The 18,224-nt window shown below is 40.6% G+C and overlaps 1 protein-coding gene across 2 annotated transcripts; it reads right to left on the bottom strand.

The window, feature by feature from the left end:
• Positions 1–10,275: 10,275 nt before the first annotated feature.
• Positions 10,276–17,412, bottom strand: insig1 (insulin induced gene 1). Of its 2 annotated transcripts, XM_040044334.1 has the most exons (7): positions 17,290–17,412; positions 16,685–17,053; positions 16,231–16,581; positions 14,653–14,777; positions 14,229–14,395; positions 13,681–13,780; positions 10,276–12,200 (listed from the first exon to the last, which is right to left on the bottom strand). In XM_040044334.1, exons 2-7 carry the CDS (start codon positions 16,740–16,742, stop codon positions 12,171–12,173), a joined length of 831 nt encoding a protein of 276 aa, XP_039900268.1. In that variant the 5' UTR covers positions 16,743–17,053; positions 17,290–17,412; the 3' UTR covers positions 10,276–12,170. The 2 variants fall into 2 exon arrangements, with proteins under 2 accessions (XP_039900268.1, XP_039900269.1); XM_040044335.1 differs by having other exon boundaries at positions 16,685–17,346.
• Positions 17,413–18,224: the final 812 nt, after the last annotated feature.

Below are 18,224 nucleotides of genomic sequence, written 5' to 3'. Positions count from 1 at the left end.
ATTGTTTCTCACTTGTGAGGGGAAGCGCAGATTAATGTTGAGCGCTAAATAAGCAGCACACAATGGATTCACAGACAGGCCGCTACCGCCTGGGCTTGGCCTCTAACCTCATAGCAAAACAGGGATGTCTGGAGGAAATGACACCATTTCAGACTCTGAATTATAATAGGGGCCTTTGTGCACTAAAAAAAATATGCACATCTAAACCAATCTAAGCCTGAAATATTATTTGTCTTTAGAGTGAAAGAGCGTCCACTAATATCACTCCATTGGCTCATATTGTTAAAGCGTTTTTAAACAAAGGACGAGATTTGTTTGAAAGTCGGATTTGGAAATAATGACTCTTTGAGCTATTTCTCAGTGCTGCTTCTGTGCGGTGCAAGGAAGTCATCTCAGCCTGGTGCAGTTTTTAGACGAAAACAAGGTTTTGACTCAAATCTGGAACACACATGCTTATTTCTTTATGCTGTACAAACCCATAATCCCGGTCATTGTGGGGGTTCTGATTCACTATTGTCTGCCCACTTTGGACTGGCTTGTTTTGAGTATGACTGATGAAAAGACAAAAGGATCGTGCTCTGTTTTAGCTCCTAATAATCAGTTATTGCTTTGCCTGCTGAACATTTCTGTGGTGCTGGATGCTAACGAGACTTTCTGGTCGACCTTTTTCGGGTTTTTGTCAAATTATATTTTCCAGGACGGTCTGATCTGGTTTATTAAGGGTTAAAATAGTACCATACGATTCAGTTATCGACATATTCTCATTATTACTTTAAATATAGGCAGGCGTTAACTGACATCTATAAAGCTGTGTTTTATTGGCATGGTCTTTTATTCATGTTTGCCTGTTTTGGCACGCTTATATGCCAGAACAGCCAACGAGAGCTGCTATATTACTTTCTCTGTTTCGGCTCTTGTGGTGATTTGGTGGCGCCACTGCATTTTCTTCAGAATGCGCTTTGTTTCCCTTATTTACTGATTTGTAGAACGTGATTTTTAAATCACAAGCCTTAACGACGGTAACTTATCAGTCCCCCCTGCCTCACCAAGCCTGGGCCCAGACTTTCCACACGCAAGAAAATGATCAAATTACTGAACAATTACAATTACTTTATTTTTGCTTGTGCTATTTTCCCAGTCAATCAACTTATAATCTTATAGTTACTGTTATAACCTAACCATTGTAGTGCAGGGGTTATACCTTAACCCTAGCTGTAGTTTTTGTTCAAGATGACTTTTTATATTTTGACAAGAACAACAACAACAACAACAAAAGTCCACTGGTCAAAGAGTAGCAGCCATAGAGCCAGAGACAGCTGTTTTTTGGGGGGGATAATAATTTTCTGGCGAGTCAGAAACATCCCCTGCAACCATTTAACATTTTGAACACAACATGTGAAATATTTTCATTTCCTGGACCCTGTTTGCCATCATTTGCTCTTTAACACGCTGCCAGGTAACCTCCAAAATAGCCTCCAGCAGGCCCGTCAAAGCTCTAATCAAAGATATAAAGATTTAAAAATTCTTGATCCCGCTATAAGGATTTTTTCCTCTCACATATAGGCTCAACATTATTCATTTAGCTGGTTAGCTTTTCTTGAATTCTGCATCCCGGGTGCCGCCTTATGGTTAAAACATAGCCTATAAAATGGGCATTTCTTATGATTATATTCTGTTCTTGTTCACGGAAGCAGGAAACATTGATTATTGTACTTGTCATATCTGTCAGGTTCTACTAAATAAGTGAATGCTTCCGTTTTCTTCTGTCTTTTTGTTTGTCTGCAAAAAAATAAAAAAAGCATTGGGGCATCTCTTCTTTTGCCCTGAAAGGGTTAAGATTCCCTGTCTTTGAATGCATATTTTGCGTGCAGCGTATATACACACTAACCAGGTGTGTTTCATAATCACTTATAGCTCTATACCCCTCCCCTCTACCTCACACGCGCACATACACACACGCATATATACAGACATATACCCCTCCTACTATTATAATGTATCGCATGCATTGTGCGCATGTGCCCTGTCCTTGAGTTCCTATAACCTATTTTTTTTCCTCTGTATTTTTCTGGGTAGGATTGTCTTATACGTCACCAGCGCTCAGTACTATGGAGTACTACAAAAGGTGACGCGCAGAAGGAGGATTTGTGAATGGACGCCGTGATGTGTGCCAGCTCACAGATCAGAGGGCGGTGGGCCCTCTGCAGATGCACCCCCTCCATCACACCACCCCTCCCTCCAGATGAATGGGGGTCTCTAATATCAGCCCTGTCACCATTGCAGGGGTCTAACCAAATCCTCCAGCTTCCTGTGCCTTTCAAAACCTAAAAGCACCTCTCTTCTATTTGATGATCCTGTATGATTTTTTTCTTTCTTTTTTCTCTTTTCTTTTTTATTGTCGTGGTTTTGTGGGCCTAGAAGCTCGCTGCCCACTCTTTTATTATGGGCCAAGAGCATGGCAGCCGAATTAGACTAGATTAGAAAGCTGGCCGAGCTGCATTTAGTGGGCAATACAAAAAGTCAATCAGTTTTAGAAGTGTGGTTCATCGGAATATAAAATAGGTTAAATGGAGGGACTTGACACCAGTATCTATTTTTTCATTGTTTCCCCGGGATTTTCCAGAATCGGTCTTCGCAGTGTTTCAGAAATAACCATAACAGGATAAATCCCAAAGAAAAGAAACACATGGATAAGAAACAAAAGCAGTTTTTTGGTATCTGACATCGATACATGGATATAATTGTAGTAATGGTCTTTACAAAACTGCCATCTTGGGCTGAAATACTGTAGGTGTTCCTCCAAGTTTACATTGTTAGATTTTTAAAGCAAAATCATGCTCAGGTGGTGTTTCTCTAAATCCGTTTGATTAATTTTATGCTCCCTTTTTCCAGTGGAAAAAGCGCAGTATATAATTTCCACAGCTGCTTATTCATCACAGGCTCTATGTAGATGATGTCTATATAATTTTTTTTCCCGTGGTTTGATTGTGTTTACAGAGAAATCCTCTAGAGTCGCCACGTAGCGGACTTTGGGGCTGCTGAATCTTCTGCTTTCAGCCCTTTATAGGTTTTAATAACTCTTAATCCGTCTGATCAGTCTGGCGTAGATAAGTCTCATTTGAATTTGGATTGTTCTTAAGAGGCGGGTCGTATTTCTCCACAGAAGTCTACAGAGCTTAGCACAAACAACCGCACCACCCTGAGCGCAATTAAGGCTTCAGCTAAATTAGATGAAGGGTAATTGAATGCAGCTGACTTCCCATCAGCAAACTCTTGAATTAATACAATGAATAATACCAGTTGATGGTCACTGATTATTATTATTATTATTTTATCTGTATTTTTAGGGTAAAAAGTCAAAAAGTGCATTTTCTTTTAGACACGAAGCAGCAACACTCCAATCTTTATTTGCATCATTTTAGAGAGGAAAAATAGGCAAAACTTTTCTTCTTTTCAAGTTTTCTCTTTGCGCATAAGAGACACAGATTTGGAGAACTGAGCTGTGGTGCATACTGTGTGGGTTGCAGACATAGAAAGCTTATATCTTTGACAAATCAAATTTCTGTTCTTGCCAATCAGTGCCACTCTGGATTGTTTTGCAACTATTTAACTGTTTTCTGAGCGGAGGGGGAAAAGAAAACTGCATATGCTTACTGTGATCCAAAGTTGTTGTTTTTTTCTTTCTTCTTTACAAGAGAGAAAAATAACATAATTCTGATCCGGAGATTAAGGTTTAAAGGAGAAAATTAGATTTTAAAATATAAATTTAAGGACAATCAAAATCTATAGCGAACAGAACAACCATCTCTAAGAATGAAACTCTGAAAAATAATGCAACAGATATATAAAGTGCACCAACAGGAATAAAAGTTTGAACAGAAAAACCTTTCCTTACAGCGGCTGCAAGAAAAAAAAAAATTCCTCATGCATTAAAAAAAAGCATTGTCCACCTTCTGTCTTCTATTTTGAAATAACTCAGAGACACTCTTATTGACCCATAGTGCCTCATTAACAGCCATAAAAGTTTTTTTTAAAAAAGGTTTTAAAGTGGAAAAAAAAAACTTCACTATGCACGCAACTCTCGCTTTGTATCCCGTTAAAGATCAGAATTTCCTTTTTCTAGTGTGCTTTTGTACTTATATACACATCAGAAAATAACACTGTAAAGATCCTCATATCTTTAATAATAACTGGCTATTTTTCACAGAGTGTAAAAGCCTCTAAGGGTCCGCTCTGTAATCCTGTAGGTACATAAAGCGCACAGTTATCTGCGTGACGCTCAACTGGTGTCAGGCCCACAGAGCTCTTCTCCTACTGTAGTTTTGTGGCTGGTCTGCGGGACTTTTCACGTGTCGGGACGTCTTACTTCGGACAGCAAAGAATGAACTGCACGTGGTGGCTATTTCTGTAAGGTTAATGGGTTTACATTCTCAGTCATACAGAACAAATAGGCTATGGTGTGGGTGGGGGTGGACAGGTTCAGTTTGAGAGGGACCAGAGGGGGGGGAATGAAAATGTGCCGCCAAACAGACCTCAAAGCAAAGCCAGTGTAATGTAAAAAAGAAGAAGAAGAAGGAAGTAGTGTTTACCTTATGTTCAATCAGCTCAGCTCGCTGGCCCCTAAAGTTTTTTGGGGTCCTTGATTCCCCTGTGTGGGTCATCCGGGAAGCTTTGCGGTTTTTGGATTGTCCGCATGCCTCGTGCACCTGTCTGTCGCGGGGAAGCAAGGAACAAGTGGGACAAAGACAGGTGGAAATCACTTGCTGAAACTCATATTTGTTCTTTGTCGTTATATGAGCTAATTAGATTTTATTAGAAGAACCTCACCTCCGCAGGAAGTGCAGTTAAACGTGTGATCGTTTAACTGCATAACCAAATCTGTTAGTTTTATTTCCTTTAAAACGACGAAGAGGAGAAATTCCTCTTACATTATGGCAAAATCTATACATATATATTTAAAAAATAATAATAGTACAAATCTTATTCGCGTTTATGTTAAGCTGAAAGTAGATTTACCCCAGCCAGTTCGGATTTTGCGTCCGGGCAGTTACAAACGCCAAACCCACAAGTTAGATGTAATCATATCGCATCAGAGAGATTTTAAAGTTACACATTTAGTGCGAGTAGTAAATGCTAAGGGATTAAATCAAGCATCGGCATCAGTGCTTCTTCATTTGTTCATACCGAGGCTCTTTCTAATTGCGAGATACAATTTAAGTTATGTCCCCGCGTCCAGCAACTTTAATTATAGTGGAAGGAGGTCAGTCATGAGCGGATATTTGACCCGGCTCCTTGTGTGGCATCGCGCCCTTTACCGTTAAAGTCGCCAAAATAGTTCTGAACTCCGCTGGATTTACCATGTGCACCCAGTCCCACCCAGTGCACCTGAGTTGTTTTTACCCCCCAGTAACTTATATGTTGTGAATTTGTCACCTACCAGGAGAGGGGCTCGTCAAAGGACATTTTAGACGCAAGAACTTTCCCAGATGGGTTTAGCCTGCCAACTCTGTGCATTTCTCCGGAGCGAAGTGGATAGACTGCAATCCTGTTGCTTGAATTATGCTTACGCGTACTAATGAAGACTAATTAAAACATGACAAACATCGACCTTTAGTGCATTCTAAGTAGGGCTGCAAGCATGTCTTAGATTACTGGTATATGGAAATGAAGTCTGTTAGCCTATTTGACAATATACACACGGGCGACATACAGTAAGACATAAGCAGACTGTCCACATTAGTTGTAAAATCACGCAAACGTAAGGGCTTATATATATGTATATATGTTTTAATATTGTAATATTTTAAACGTGCTTCATTGATACAGCTAATGGCCACAACTAGCTAATCTTCTTGAATCTCAAATCCACATTTTATTTTTAAATGAATCTCCTACTATTTAATTCTTTTTTCTTTCTTTTTCTTTCAGAAAACTAAAGAATACACACGGATATTGACCTGTGGTGTAAATTTTAGCCTTCTCTCTGTTTGTGAGATGTTGTTGTCTGCCTCCCAGGATAGATCTCGCAATGGAAATGCTCACCTTGATTTATTCCATTACCTTTTATTCAGCTGTTATTATTATTATTATTATTATTATTATTATTATTACCCTGGTCGATTTACAGAGTCTGATCTGGGCGCTAGGATGCACTGGGTGTGTTTAATTTACACTGGGAAGGATTTGTTTGGATGGCATGCATAATGTGCCATCACCTGAGGTTTATGCTGTCATTTTATTATTGTCCTGCGGTGGAAGAAAAGGAATCAACTGGAATGGCACACAAGGCTGAGCATGTTGACTGAACTGATAAATCTCACACGACACAAACACTTCTAATGATGATTCTGTATCAGTCTGTTTAATGTTTTTAAGCGTTCATACTTTTATTTGTTTGGGGTTTTTTCCCCCCGTGATTTCACCCAGAGCACTGGAGGAACTGCGACCAAAAAGAGAATCACAGCCTCTTAAAGGGAGAAAAGGTGTGAATGGATCATTTCACCCTCAGACAGGAATACGCAGAGAAGGCAGAGAGCAGCCCGAGACTGCCATTTGAATGGATCTGAGAGGTAATTTGAGCTAAAATGGAGTCCACTTCTGAGCCACTCACTCAGCCCCCCCATGGCATCCACTGTAATTCATTATTCCTGGCCGGCACTGGGAGAGGCAATGAGCGAGGGCAGAGGACAGGAGTGGACCCAGCTCTGGTGTAATGAAGACTCAGTAGACCTAAACCAGTCTCGCACACACTCGCACACGCACTTGCACACACAAAATCTTTCATTATATTTCAGAGAGAGCAGGACATTAATGCCACTGAAGACCTTTTGGCAGAGAAAAAAAGTGCAATGATTTTCTCCACACTCAATCCATTTCATTGACCTTTTCTATCATGCATGTGACTCTGCCCGCTCACTGCACTGTGAGATAAATATTCCAAGGATAATATTCCTCTGCTGTTTTAATAAATTATCTTTCTGAATCCAAAGTTTTAAGAGGCTTTAAGGAGAATATGAGCGTATTTGTAATTACTTTTACTTTTAATTGCCTTCATTTTTCTTCATGTGCTGCGTTTTCTTGCTTTCTCAGATCGCAACACTCCGGTTGTTCTTTGTTCGACGCCTCTAAAGACTTGTTTTTTCTACATTTCCATACAAGTAGTTAGGTGAAAACCTCTACATAGATGAGGCCCTTCCAGACCTTCCTTTTCCTTGTCCTTCCACTAGGGGTCTATAGATGTCCTGTCCAGACAAGCTGGGAGGATAAATACTGTCATCTGGTGGTAACAAAAGCCATCACTACTGGGTAATCTGGTACTATACTGCATGTTTTCTTTCCCCAGAATATATGCATCTTAATATCTTTATCCACTACCACACCACAACGCGGTACTTTACAATACATTTAGTTTTTTTAAACAACAAAACTAATAAAGTAGTCAAAATTTCATTTTTCTTTGTCCTGGATGAAACAAACAGAAGTTTAGTGCCACAGGTGGAGCATGAAATAAAGCAAACAGTGCCTGTGTAACAGCAGCTCACAGATTTTAAATGTGTGTGACAGCCAGGTGAGATGACAGGCGCTCCCCCAGACGGGTTTACCACAGAGACGCGTGTTCAAAGCGAGGCAGGCCACCAGCGTTCAGTGAAGACAAAGTCAGAAGTTATAGAGGAGAGGAGAAGTTCAGCATTCAAATGTTTAGATAGGAAAAGAAAGAATAGATGTGAAAGTAGCTGATGGTTTCATTACATTTTTTCAGATTGTAGATGCAGATGCATTAGTGTGAGACTAGTTTTTCTACTAAGACAAATCTGAATGCTTGCAAGACTGGGGTAAGAAAGTGATGAAAATAAAGTTTTACTACAAATTATTCACCGAGTTATGAACATTTTGTTTCTTGTTAAGTTTGAACAGCTGTTTAAGTGAAAAGATTTCTAAAGGAAACGTTTATTTTGATGGGCGGATCTGCTGAAAATGGTCACAACCCCATAAGATTAGTACCTGTTGGTTTAATGGTTTTTAATGTATTTTATAATTATGCCTTACGTGCACCATTATGATATGTAAAGTCTTCAGCTGTTGCATACATTTAGAAGTTCCAGCAATTCACTAATACACATATTTAAAATAATAATTTGGCCAAATTTAGTCTATTCAGATACAAATAGAAAGAAGAGCTGTAAAAATTGTAAACATCATTGAAAGAGATGGCGTGTGGCGCCGTTGACATTGTAAATGCCATCCTGTTTGCAAACTGTTCAATGGTGTATTCCTGAAATGCAATACAGTGACAGGAACAAAACCAAATCTGAAATATAATCCAGATGAAGTGTAAAGTAGCACAAAATAGTAATACTCGCTGCCTTCTACACTGTTGAGGGGCGGTAAACGAAAGAGAGCAAATCTAAAGAAGCAGTTTAGTATAGGATTGCATCTTCTTTCTCAGTACACATCTGAACACCACCTTTTTTTTCCTTGAAAATTTTAGTTTTTGAAATATTGCCTCATCACAAAAAAACTCTCAAAGGCAAATATATTCAAAAGTGCCAACACCACTAGAGTTGCTCTGAATTGCTGAAGCCTTTTTCTTCTAGTTCGAGCTGCTTTTTTTTTTTTTTTTTTTTTTTTTTTAAATCTCCTAAGAACTCATAAAAGTGAGAAACTAAGAAATACTATAAAATTACAGAACCACACAGTGCAGCAAAGAACTATTATTATTATTGCATTACATACATATTGGCCTTAAACTCTGCTGTATCATACTGTTATATTTTAATGGCAATACCACCGGTGTGTTACATGAGCAAAACTCGTACTCATACTTCTTCCATCGTGCCAACTTATTCTGGAAAGCTGCACTAATCATTTTCCACTTTATTTTGGAGTCTCTCTCATGTCCTTTGGCTAGTTTAAAACAAATATATATCTGTACAGTGTAATTTTTATATGAATATACCTTCTTGTCTTGTTCTTTCTGCTGCTGTTTTCCTCCTAGGACCAATAAAGCTATTTTTTAAATCTGATTTTATCCATCTTGTATACCGTGATCTGTACTAAACAGACGCAGTAAGTGAGACTCTCATTTCAAGAGACAAAAAAATTGCAAAGAGAATGAAGTTAAATACAAAGTAAACAAGTTAAATTTGCCATACTCCAGTGTAGAGTTGTAAATCTTTGTCTTCATGTTTGCTGGCAGTCGACTCGCTGCACGAAATGCGAGGCCAAGTAACACAAATTTCAAAGTCAAAAAAGTGCTGCAAAGAGATGATAGCAGTCTGCCGGAGCAAACCTATAGGTGCCGTGAATCAATATATCTGATGTGCCCTCGCTTGTCTTCTTGCCTGGAAGGAAGGATAGAGAGACGGAGAGACGGAGGGGAGGGGGCGCTTTTGGCAATGAGGGGGGTTCTCTAATGGAGTCTTTCAGTTTGCTGTTGCTGGAAATGAAAGGAGGTTGAAGCCTGGCCAATTATTCTGCCTGAGAAGAGTAGGAGACTGAAAGAGGAGGGAGAGGAAAGAGATGGCGTGTGGCGCCGTTGCCCTGTTAGAGGATGGGTAGATGGATGGATGGATGGGATAGAGGGATTGATGGAAAACAAAAACAGATGCATGCGAGTATAGAGGGACTTCCAGAACGAGGGATTGATTCAGAATAGCCCACAGCCATTGGCCCCGCTCCCAGAAATTTCCCCCCAGTGCAAAAGGTTAACTGTCAGTCCCCCGCTAGGTATAAATAGAAGTCTGCCCTCCAGAAAGGCGTGTTCAGAGAGGGGGTAGACAGAGGAGGGGAGGGAGGGCAGTTCCTCATGATCCCAGTGACACACAGCAGAGGGGGGTGGTTTCAGGGTTTTTTGGTGGGTTGCAGAGGGTCTTACAGAGAAGAGGAAGGAGAGGGAAGATGCAGCCAAAGACAGTACAAAGGAGGGGACAAAAGAGTGTCCTCATCTATTCAACATGACCGTGACAGCAGACACAACAAATGCCATCATCAGCACCCCAGAAAGCTTCATTCCAATTAAGCTGCAGCTGCATTTGACAACCAAATAAAATCTGCGGGCTAGTGTCTTACTGGAGCTGCAGAGATGTGTAATTAGGCAAGTGTCTAGTAATCAGTTTAATTATGAATGATGGTATCAGGTTCATATCACCACAGGGGAAGCTACAGTGTCTGTTATTTTCAACCAGATAGCATCCGTATGTCACATCATAGCAGTCACAAAGTCCCTCCAGTCCCACACGCGAGTAACACAATAAAATAAAAGAAATCACAAAGACGTCTTTGTCAAGTGTTTTTATTTTTCACTTAAATCCAAAGTAGCAAAAATGATACACAGCTGAATTATCAGACGCACGCACACACACGGAAACTCTAAAACATTGAGACAGAAGGTGCTTCACCACCTCAAAACATAAAGCTTCCTCTTCAGTTTTAGCACACCTGAATGTACGCAGATTCGACCTGAAGTGATCTGCCACAAAAAAGGATTTAAAAAAATAAATCAGGTTTCCTTCAGTAACGCTACTAAATGAGATTTTTTTAAACAACAGTTTGACACAATATTTTTTTTTATGCTGTCTCTCTGGTTAGAGTCATTGGTATTGACTCTGAAGGCATGTAATCTCTGACAAAAGCATTGTTGTTTACAAAAAAAAACATAAGAAAGAGAGGATATTATTGCTGTTTTGAATGATCCACACTGCATATACTTTAAAGTTACAAATATGTTTTTTAGCCTTTGTCAGAAATAATAAATAAGGAAGAATAATCGGCTCATGTATGGTCTGATTGCACTTAATCCTCTAGACCCCCAGACACTAACGCACTGTAGGTCTAGTGTGGTAATAATACCTGTCTGATTACACAAGCAAGCCATTATACACACAAGCAGTAATGTCATTATGTTTTTTACAAGGATACAACTAAACTGTAATAGTGACAAAAGCACTACATTCTATAATACACAGGCAATCACAGATTGCAAATCTTACGTAATAACGTCCCGTCCTCTCCCATTTTAACTGGTGTCTGTTCCCAAACTATCATCTCTAGTTTGAGGATGCTGTTGAAGTCGAAAACATGTACGATCCCACAGTAAAGTGTTTTTCCAAATGGGAATGTAAGGTCCATTCTATAAAAATGCACTGGAAAAGGTTTTTTTAAACTGCTAGTATACCTGGTACATTCCTTCAAAGCATGCTTCACCTCTATGGTTCATCTCAACTCCCAGTCCCGACTAACGCTTCCTTTAAAACAGTCCTCTCTGTCGTTTTACAGCAAAGACAAGCTTGATAACTGATTAAAAATAATACTATTCGCTGGCAAAAACAACTAATTTCCATTCTAAAAAAAAAAATGAAGCAGCTTGAATTTTGTGCTTCAGTGATCTTCACTGTTTGTGAATATATAAAGTTAAATTGGTAGTCAACTCTTGGCGCCTTCTTTAATCATAATGTATTATAATCAAGTGTTAATAAATCAGAAAAATGATTTGCTTTCCTGCTGGGAATAAGATGAGAAAGCAGTTTCCCCAAATATTTCCCAAGACATTGAACTAGTCCTTCGAAAAATGTGAAACACCGTTCATTACCATACATACATTTAGTTTGGGGGCGGCGGTCACTGGATGCTTGGAAAATAAATACTTCAATTTGGTTTCATTGGGATTCTACAATGGGGAAAAAAAAAAAAAGGATCTCTTTGTGCGAGCGAGCATCATTTTGCCCACTAGAGCAACACTTCCCTTTTATGATCATACAAAAATGAAAAGAAAGAAAGAAAAGAAAACATCATAGCACCCCCATCATTTCTTTTCTGCCATTTCCAGGATACCATCACGCCCAGGAGCACGCGTCCACTTCATGAAATTAAACCCCTCTCCTGTTCACTTCAAACGAGGACACACACACGCAAAAAGGCAAGGGCTGTCCGCCTGTGTAGTGTGAAGGAAGCCTTAATGCTAATGGAGCACAACAGAGGCGGGAAGGGGCTGTTTGGCTGCAAAGAGATGCAGAGGACATGGCACGTTTGATGAGGGGCTTTTCTGACCTGCACTTTTGTCATCTGAGCAAAAGATGAGGTCGTGACAAAGAGTCTTTCCTCACATCATTCTTCTCGTTCCTCACAGAACGTATCCATTTTTTCTCGGATGCTCTCGCCCGGTCGTCCACCAATCAGTCCATGTGGGGTTTCTCAACACCACCCTGGAGAAGAAAAACAAGACCTATGTTAGTTATATATCAATCAATTTGTAATGCAGCAACAGGTTAATACTTGTATTTGCTCACAGTATAAAGGTAGCATGTTTTGTTGATCTGACTGATATTAGAATCAGTTCCCTTTTTCTTTCTCCCCAATGGCAACCTAATATTTTGCAGAATCGGGGGAAGAAAGTACTTCCTTCTCAACATCGGCTTGTTTTGTTACATGCTTAATCACCTTATTTGCTCATGAGCTCCTAAAATAGTTACATTTATCAGCCATTCAGCTTAAAAATCACAGCTAATGTGTAATAAAGGGTGTTTTCTTCCATGGTTAATCCAACTAAACAAACTCTATCACTGTCATTTCCAGAAAATAAAACAAAAAAAGGTCTCGTGTGCCTCCTGATTCTTCTCATAAATGACCCACTGAAGCGAGTGAGCGAAAAAACACAGAACAAAACCACGAGTTCAGACTTGTGCCAACATTCCTCAGGCCTCATCGCGAAAACAAAAACAACAAGTAGCAAATGACCCTCTGGTCAGCCGAGTCCAGACTGGCTCTGTGTCTCACCACGACTGTGAAAAACAACAGCTCTTAATCTGCTTTCACGCTTTCAGTGAGTCAAACTGAGGCAGTGATGGGGACTGGTACTTTACAGACAGAATGAGGTGAGGCTTCTGGGCAGAAGCTTAATGAAGACATCAAAGCTGACTTGCTGGGATAATTATGAAGGAAGGGGGGCGTCCAATGCTCTTTGCACAGTTTTAAACCATTTGACAATGTTATCTGCTGCCGCGCCTCAGCAGAATAATTGCAAATAAAGCATGTGTGGCGCACGGGAAGCTTTTGAAGTCAGCTCTTTAGGCACAGAGCAGAGGCTGATAACGATAAATGCGGAGGGATATTTTGCGCAAATACGACATACCGAAAACTTTTCAAACCATCGACGCAGAATCGCCACTTTATCCTCCAACTTTTAACATGGCCAATTAGAAAAACCTTTTGGATCAAGAGAGTCATGTGACTGGTTTCCACTGAAACTTGAAATCTTGGTAGCTCTTGAAAGGAACAGTTCATCTCAAAAGTGAAAATTAACATGTCAGCATCCAACCTCATCCCTGCTTATGCTGTTTTACACATAAAAGACAATAAAACTCCAAATATGCAAATGCTCCTTTTTTTAAAACCCTTAATTCTGAAATCTGCAAAATTTAGTAAATAAGCGAGAAAACCTAGCTATCTGACTCCAGAATATATACAATGGATTCTACGGACTTAGCTATAGCCCCTAAATATGATGATCACAGGACAGTAAACAGAGGTTTCTTGCAGTGAGTATTGGCTTGTTTCAACTGGTAATATTCCAATAAAGCCAGGTAAGTGTTACCTCGTGAAAGCAGCACTTCACACAAACATCAACATATCAGTCTGAACCTTCAGTTAAAGGATGACAGTGTGATCAAGACTTGCAGACTTTACCATGGCTAGTTGGCGTCCTATGTTACCCACAGTAACACCGCCGGAGAAGAATATGCACGGGAGCCAGGAGCGTACGTACAGGAAGTCTGGAGATGTGTACCTTAAGAGAAAAAGAGAAAAGAAGTCACACTTCAGAAAAAAATAAAAGTTAAGAAAGCCATCCCAAGCACAAGTATGAGTTGCAGTTATTACCAAATCATTACCTCCCCTCATCCCTTACTATTTTTCTATTTTGTAAAATCAGGATGATCTGCAGCTGTGTTTTTCTCTCTCTGCTGTACAGTTTTAGTTATTATTGTATTGGCTAACACGTCACTGACATCATTCCATATCCTCATACCAAAGCTGGGTTGACTCTCACAGCTGGATAACCAACTCCCACACCAAACACTGTAATTTTAGTTGTGGGTGTAATAAGAAATAAAAGAATAGTGATGACAAATCACTGCATTAGTTTTGTTTCCTCAGAAAAAGATACTCAAGAATGTTTTTGTTCCACTTTTAAAGGCTTTCCTTGAACACCCTGTTGTTGCTGATGGAGAACTTACTGGTAGACTCCATTGTAGACCAGCAGCTGTGTGATCACAGTAGCTAAAAAGGCAGTGGTGATGCCCAGTCCGAAGCCGCTCCTGGACCGGTCGAATGTCCACCACAGACCCAGGGACAAGGCCGCTAGCGTTAAGGAGAGCTGCACGTTGTTGTCAAAGTCTAGTTTCTGTGTTCCGGGAAGTTAAGGACAAACAAATCAAACAGCACGAGGATAACATCTGATTATTTCTTACGCAAATATTTGGCCACCAACAAGTTGCACCACCTCTTTTTGCAAAAGGATAAAGCAGATTACTGAGCTGATGCAGACAGCAGCCAAAATTGAGTTAATTACTGGTGTACTTTTCCACTGTACTGTAACAAACAATCACAAAAGTAGCAAAAGTGCATTTGAGAGGTGTACAGGACATGGTGAAAGGATACAACACTGGCGTGGTTGATACCGACGAACACAGCGATACACCTCATGACGCTCGCCCACTCCCTCTTGAACTTGTGCGGCTCTCCCAAGTGGCTGTCGAGACAGGGATACAGCAGGCCGATAACAGCTGCAAAAAAACACACAAAAAAAGGGAACAAACAGTCTTGAATTGTGCCAGATAAGCAGAACTTCTCTGAAATAAAAATAGGGCAAACTGTGTCATAGAGACAGACTGCTGAAGGTGCATTTCCACAGTTAGCGACACACCTGCTGTACATGCACTTCAAAAATCCCCACATGAGAAATATGCATAAACATTAGCTTTAATTTTAAAGTTGTCTTTTACTTTTTAAGTGTGCGACTTTTTAATCTAACTCCCTACATACTGTCATTAAAAGTCCAAGAATTTGTGAAGGAAACTATGTAACCACACTATTAGAATGTAAAAAGTGGACACAGTGGATATCTTACAAGAAGAGGTGGAGGAGGTACAGGAATTAGTACCTGGGTCACGAGAAAATGAATATGAAACCATTTTGACATTCGATTCGTCACTTAAAAAAACAAAACTGCTCACAGAAAGCACCAGATGCTCTTTAATACCAGCCTCTTAAGTCAGAGGATTTACTTTACCCCTCTAGCTTTTGTTAGTATATTTTTCACCTTATTCAGGCTCCAAGAAGCTTTTATCTGAGAAATACCTCATTTGACTCGTCATTGACAATCTTTAGCTGCAATCCTACTAAGAATAGCATGCTTAGATGGGATCTGTGGCAGTTGCTTGTTGTGGAAACTGAAATATCATCTGTTTCTTGGACTATTTATCAAGCATAAGAAGACATTTAATGACATCACCTTCAGGTGTGGGAAAGTAAAGAACCATAAGAGCCATAAGCCTACATCTCTTATTTCTCAGTTTGTTTCTGTCCTGCAGCATGCAATGACGAGAGGAGGGGGAGGAGCCCAGCATTTACGCGCTTCTTTCTTTCCCTCACTTCCCTGTTTCTGGCCTTAAAAGTACCTCCCTTCTCAGCTCACCCGTTATGACACCATCCAATGAGCTCGCAGCTCGCCTCGTGTCCGGCTGCCGCGACCAATCAGAGCGCAAGAAAAAACAACATCCGTTCCAAGCCATTTTTTTTCTTTTTGATAACAGCCAGACTTAATGATGCCTTCAAAACTGATAATTAATATGAAACAAAAACAAAACTGAAAGGTGATTCATTGTCAGCTGATCATACAAATGCTCCTGACAGTGGTGATGAGAAAAGGGATGTGCTTCTGCTGTATGCGGTTTAAATTCCTGCTGCTTATTATGGCAAAATCCAGCTCACAAAGGGGGATTTCCTGACCATAAGAGCTCATTTTATATACACAAGCGGTAAAACACGCCACATATTATTTAAAGTGTCATTTTCTCTTCATAAGGGAAGGCTGTTGTGCTCTAACTCCTCCCCTCTCTGCATTCCTTTGTCCCCAAATTAGCTGCAAACTACTGATCACCCGGGTAAAACTACCCTTGCAGGGTCGTTTATAAAGCACCAAGTAAGCTTGATAAAATCAGCCTTTTATTCACTCACCGGCTCCTGTACCGCAGCAAGGTGGGATCCACCATGCGGACGAAAACAAAGTTGTCATCACCTCCTCGGGGAAGAGGGTAACATTTCTTTGTATCTGGAGCAAGTTGAGCACCAGGGCCAGGAACACTCCGACCGTGAAGAGGACGACACCCCGGCGGATCAGGTTGGCCGTCCGGACGTCCTGCAAGGAGATGTAGGCACTGCTGAGCACCGATGTGATGATTGACATCATCTCTTCAGCTCTGGATGCCAACCAGTTTGCGCCAGAAGATGGGTGCTTAGTTTCGGTCTTTGATGAAGTGGAGCAGATCCAACAATGCTCCTCCAGTCTGGGCATTTGGCACTTTAAAGCTAAAGAAGGAAACGAGACAGTCAACACACGAGTGCCACTGTTTTCACGTTGAAAGAAAAAAAAAATCGAAGAAATTGTTTTAAAATTGTTCCGGCTGCTTACCTTGATCTCCAGACGTCTTCAGAGTCAGCTCCAAACAGAATCCTCTTCTCCTGTTCATTCGCGCCTCGACAAGCAGATTTAAGCCAGGATCCCTCCTCCTCGTTTTCCTGCTCTTTTACAAGTGAACTGCAGTCACGTTGTTTGTTCACATCATCGTCAGCAAACACACGCAGAGCGAGAGAGAAAAAACACACAGTGCTCCTCCATTCCACCGCACAGACCTCATACCACCGACGAGAGCTTCCTCTGCAGAAAACAATCACAGCTGTGTCGGGTGAGAATCGGCAGCCAATCAGAGCGCGGCGGCTGATATGACGTGACGCCACCCCACCGCCCACTTCGTCCGGGACAGACGCACAAACAGGGAGGCTGGAGAGCAGAAGTGAAAGTGGAAACGCCAAACAACGGCTCTTTAAAAAAAAGCCTTTATTCTCTCTATGATAGTTTACAAGAAAGTATAAAATAAATCTAAGAGACAGAGGAGGCGGTTAAAAACATTTGGAATAAAAGTAGCAACTATGACTAAACTACCACAGTACCACAGCTGTAGCTTTATATTCAACTAGAATATTACTCATTTTTTTTAAAGGTAAATGTGCGTTTACCAGGCAGATCTCAAGCTCCACCTCGCTTAGGTGTTGAATTATTCACTGATATTCTCTAAACAAACCCTGCTTTTCTTCGTCTGTAACTAAACAAACAGCAGTCCTCTGCACCCTTATATATAAAGTCTTTGGGAAATGGGGTCAGTGGCACAGTTCGTTTGTTTAAAAAAAAACCAAACCGGTAAACTTTGGGTCACTTTTGAGGAGGTGTGGCTTGGAAGGAGGCTCGGGAAGGCGTGTAGTGCCAGCGCACGTCTGTTAGAGATAACGTGTATTCTGAAAGGTTCAATACCCCGATCACATGTAGACTTTTGGGGTTCGTTAGACAACAACGCGAAAACGTGTTTTGCAAGAATCTGCGTTGTCCAGTCGGTCGTGAGTAGGTCAGTGCAATAACAAACACCCTCCTGCTGGATACGTGCAGCAGGACACATGCAACTACCGGAGCACATTTTGCTTCTGCGCCCGAGGAAAACCTCACCTCGCACGTGGATGAAAATCTACTCCAGTGCAAGCTTTCTCACTTGTTGTGTTTCCAAAAAAGATAAATCAAACGTTTTCAGTTCTTTTCACTTTGTAAAAGCCCCACAAAAAACCTGAGTCACATTTACTTAATAATATCAGCTTCTGGCACTTAGAAAGCAATACCATGGATGAATCATTTCTTTATGCAAATAAGACTTGGAAAAAGTGAGTTGATGCCTCATGACCTGGAGCAAATGTGGTAAACAAAAACAGAGACCGTATCAGTGTGACAGCATTTCATTTCAATTAGGTTTAATTAAATGTATTTTTTGGGGGTGTAATTAACAGTGCTCTTGATATTTTGGGGGTATTATATTAATCGTGTGTGTGTTTTTGGCACATTTGTGGTGTTCAAATGTAGAGAGTTCGGCACTAAATCAGGGTGCAGTGTTGGTTTTCACCCAATGTTC

Source organism: Simochromis diagramma, unplaced genomic scaffold (genome assembly GCF_900408965.1).
Source record: "Simochromis diagramma unplaced genomic scaffold, fSimDia1.1 OVJJ01000602.1, whole genome shotgun sequence".
NCBI classification, from domain to species: Eukaryota; Metazoa; Chordata; class Actinopteri; order Cichliformes; family Cichlidae; genus Simochromis; species Simochromis diagramma.
This window is presented reverse-complemented; position numbering and strand designations above follow the sequence as displayed.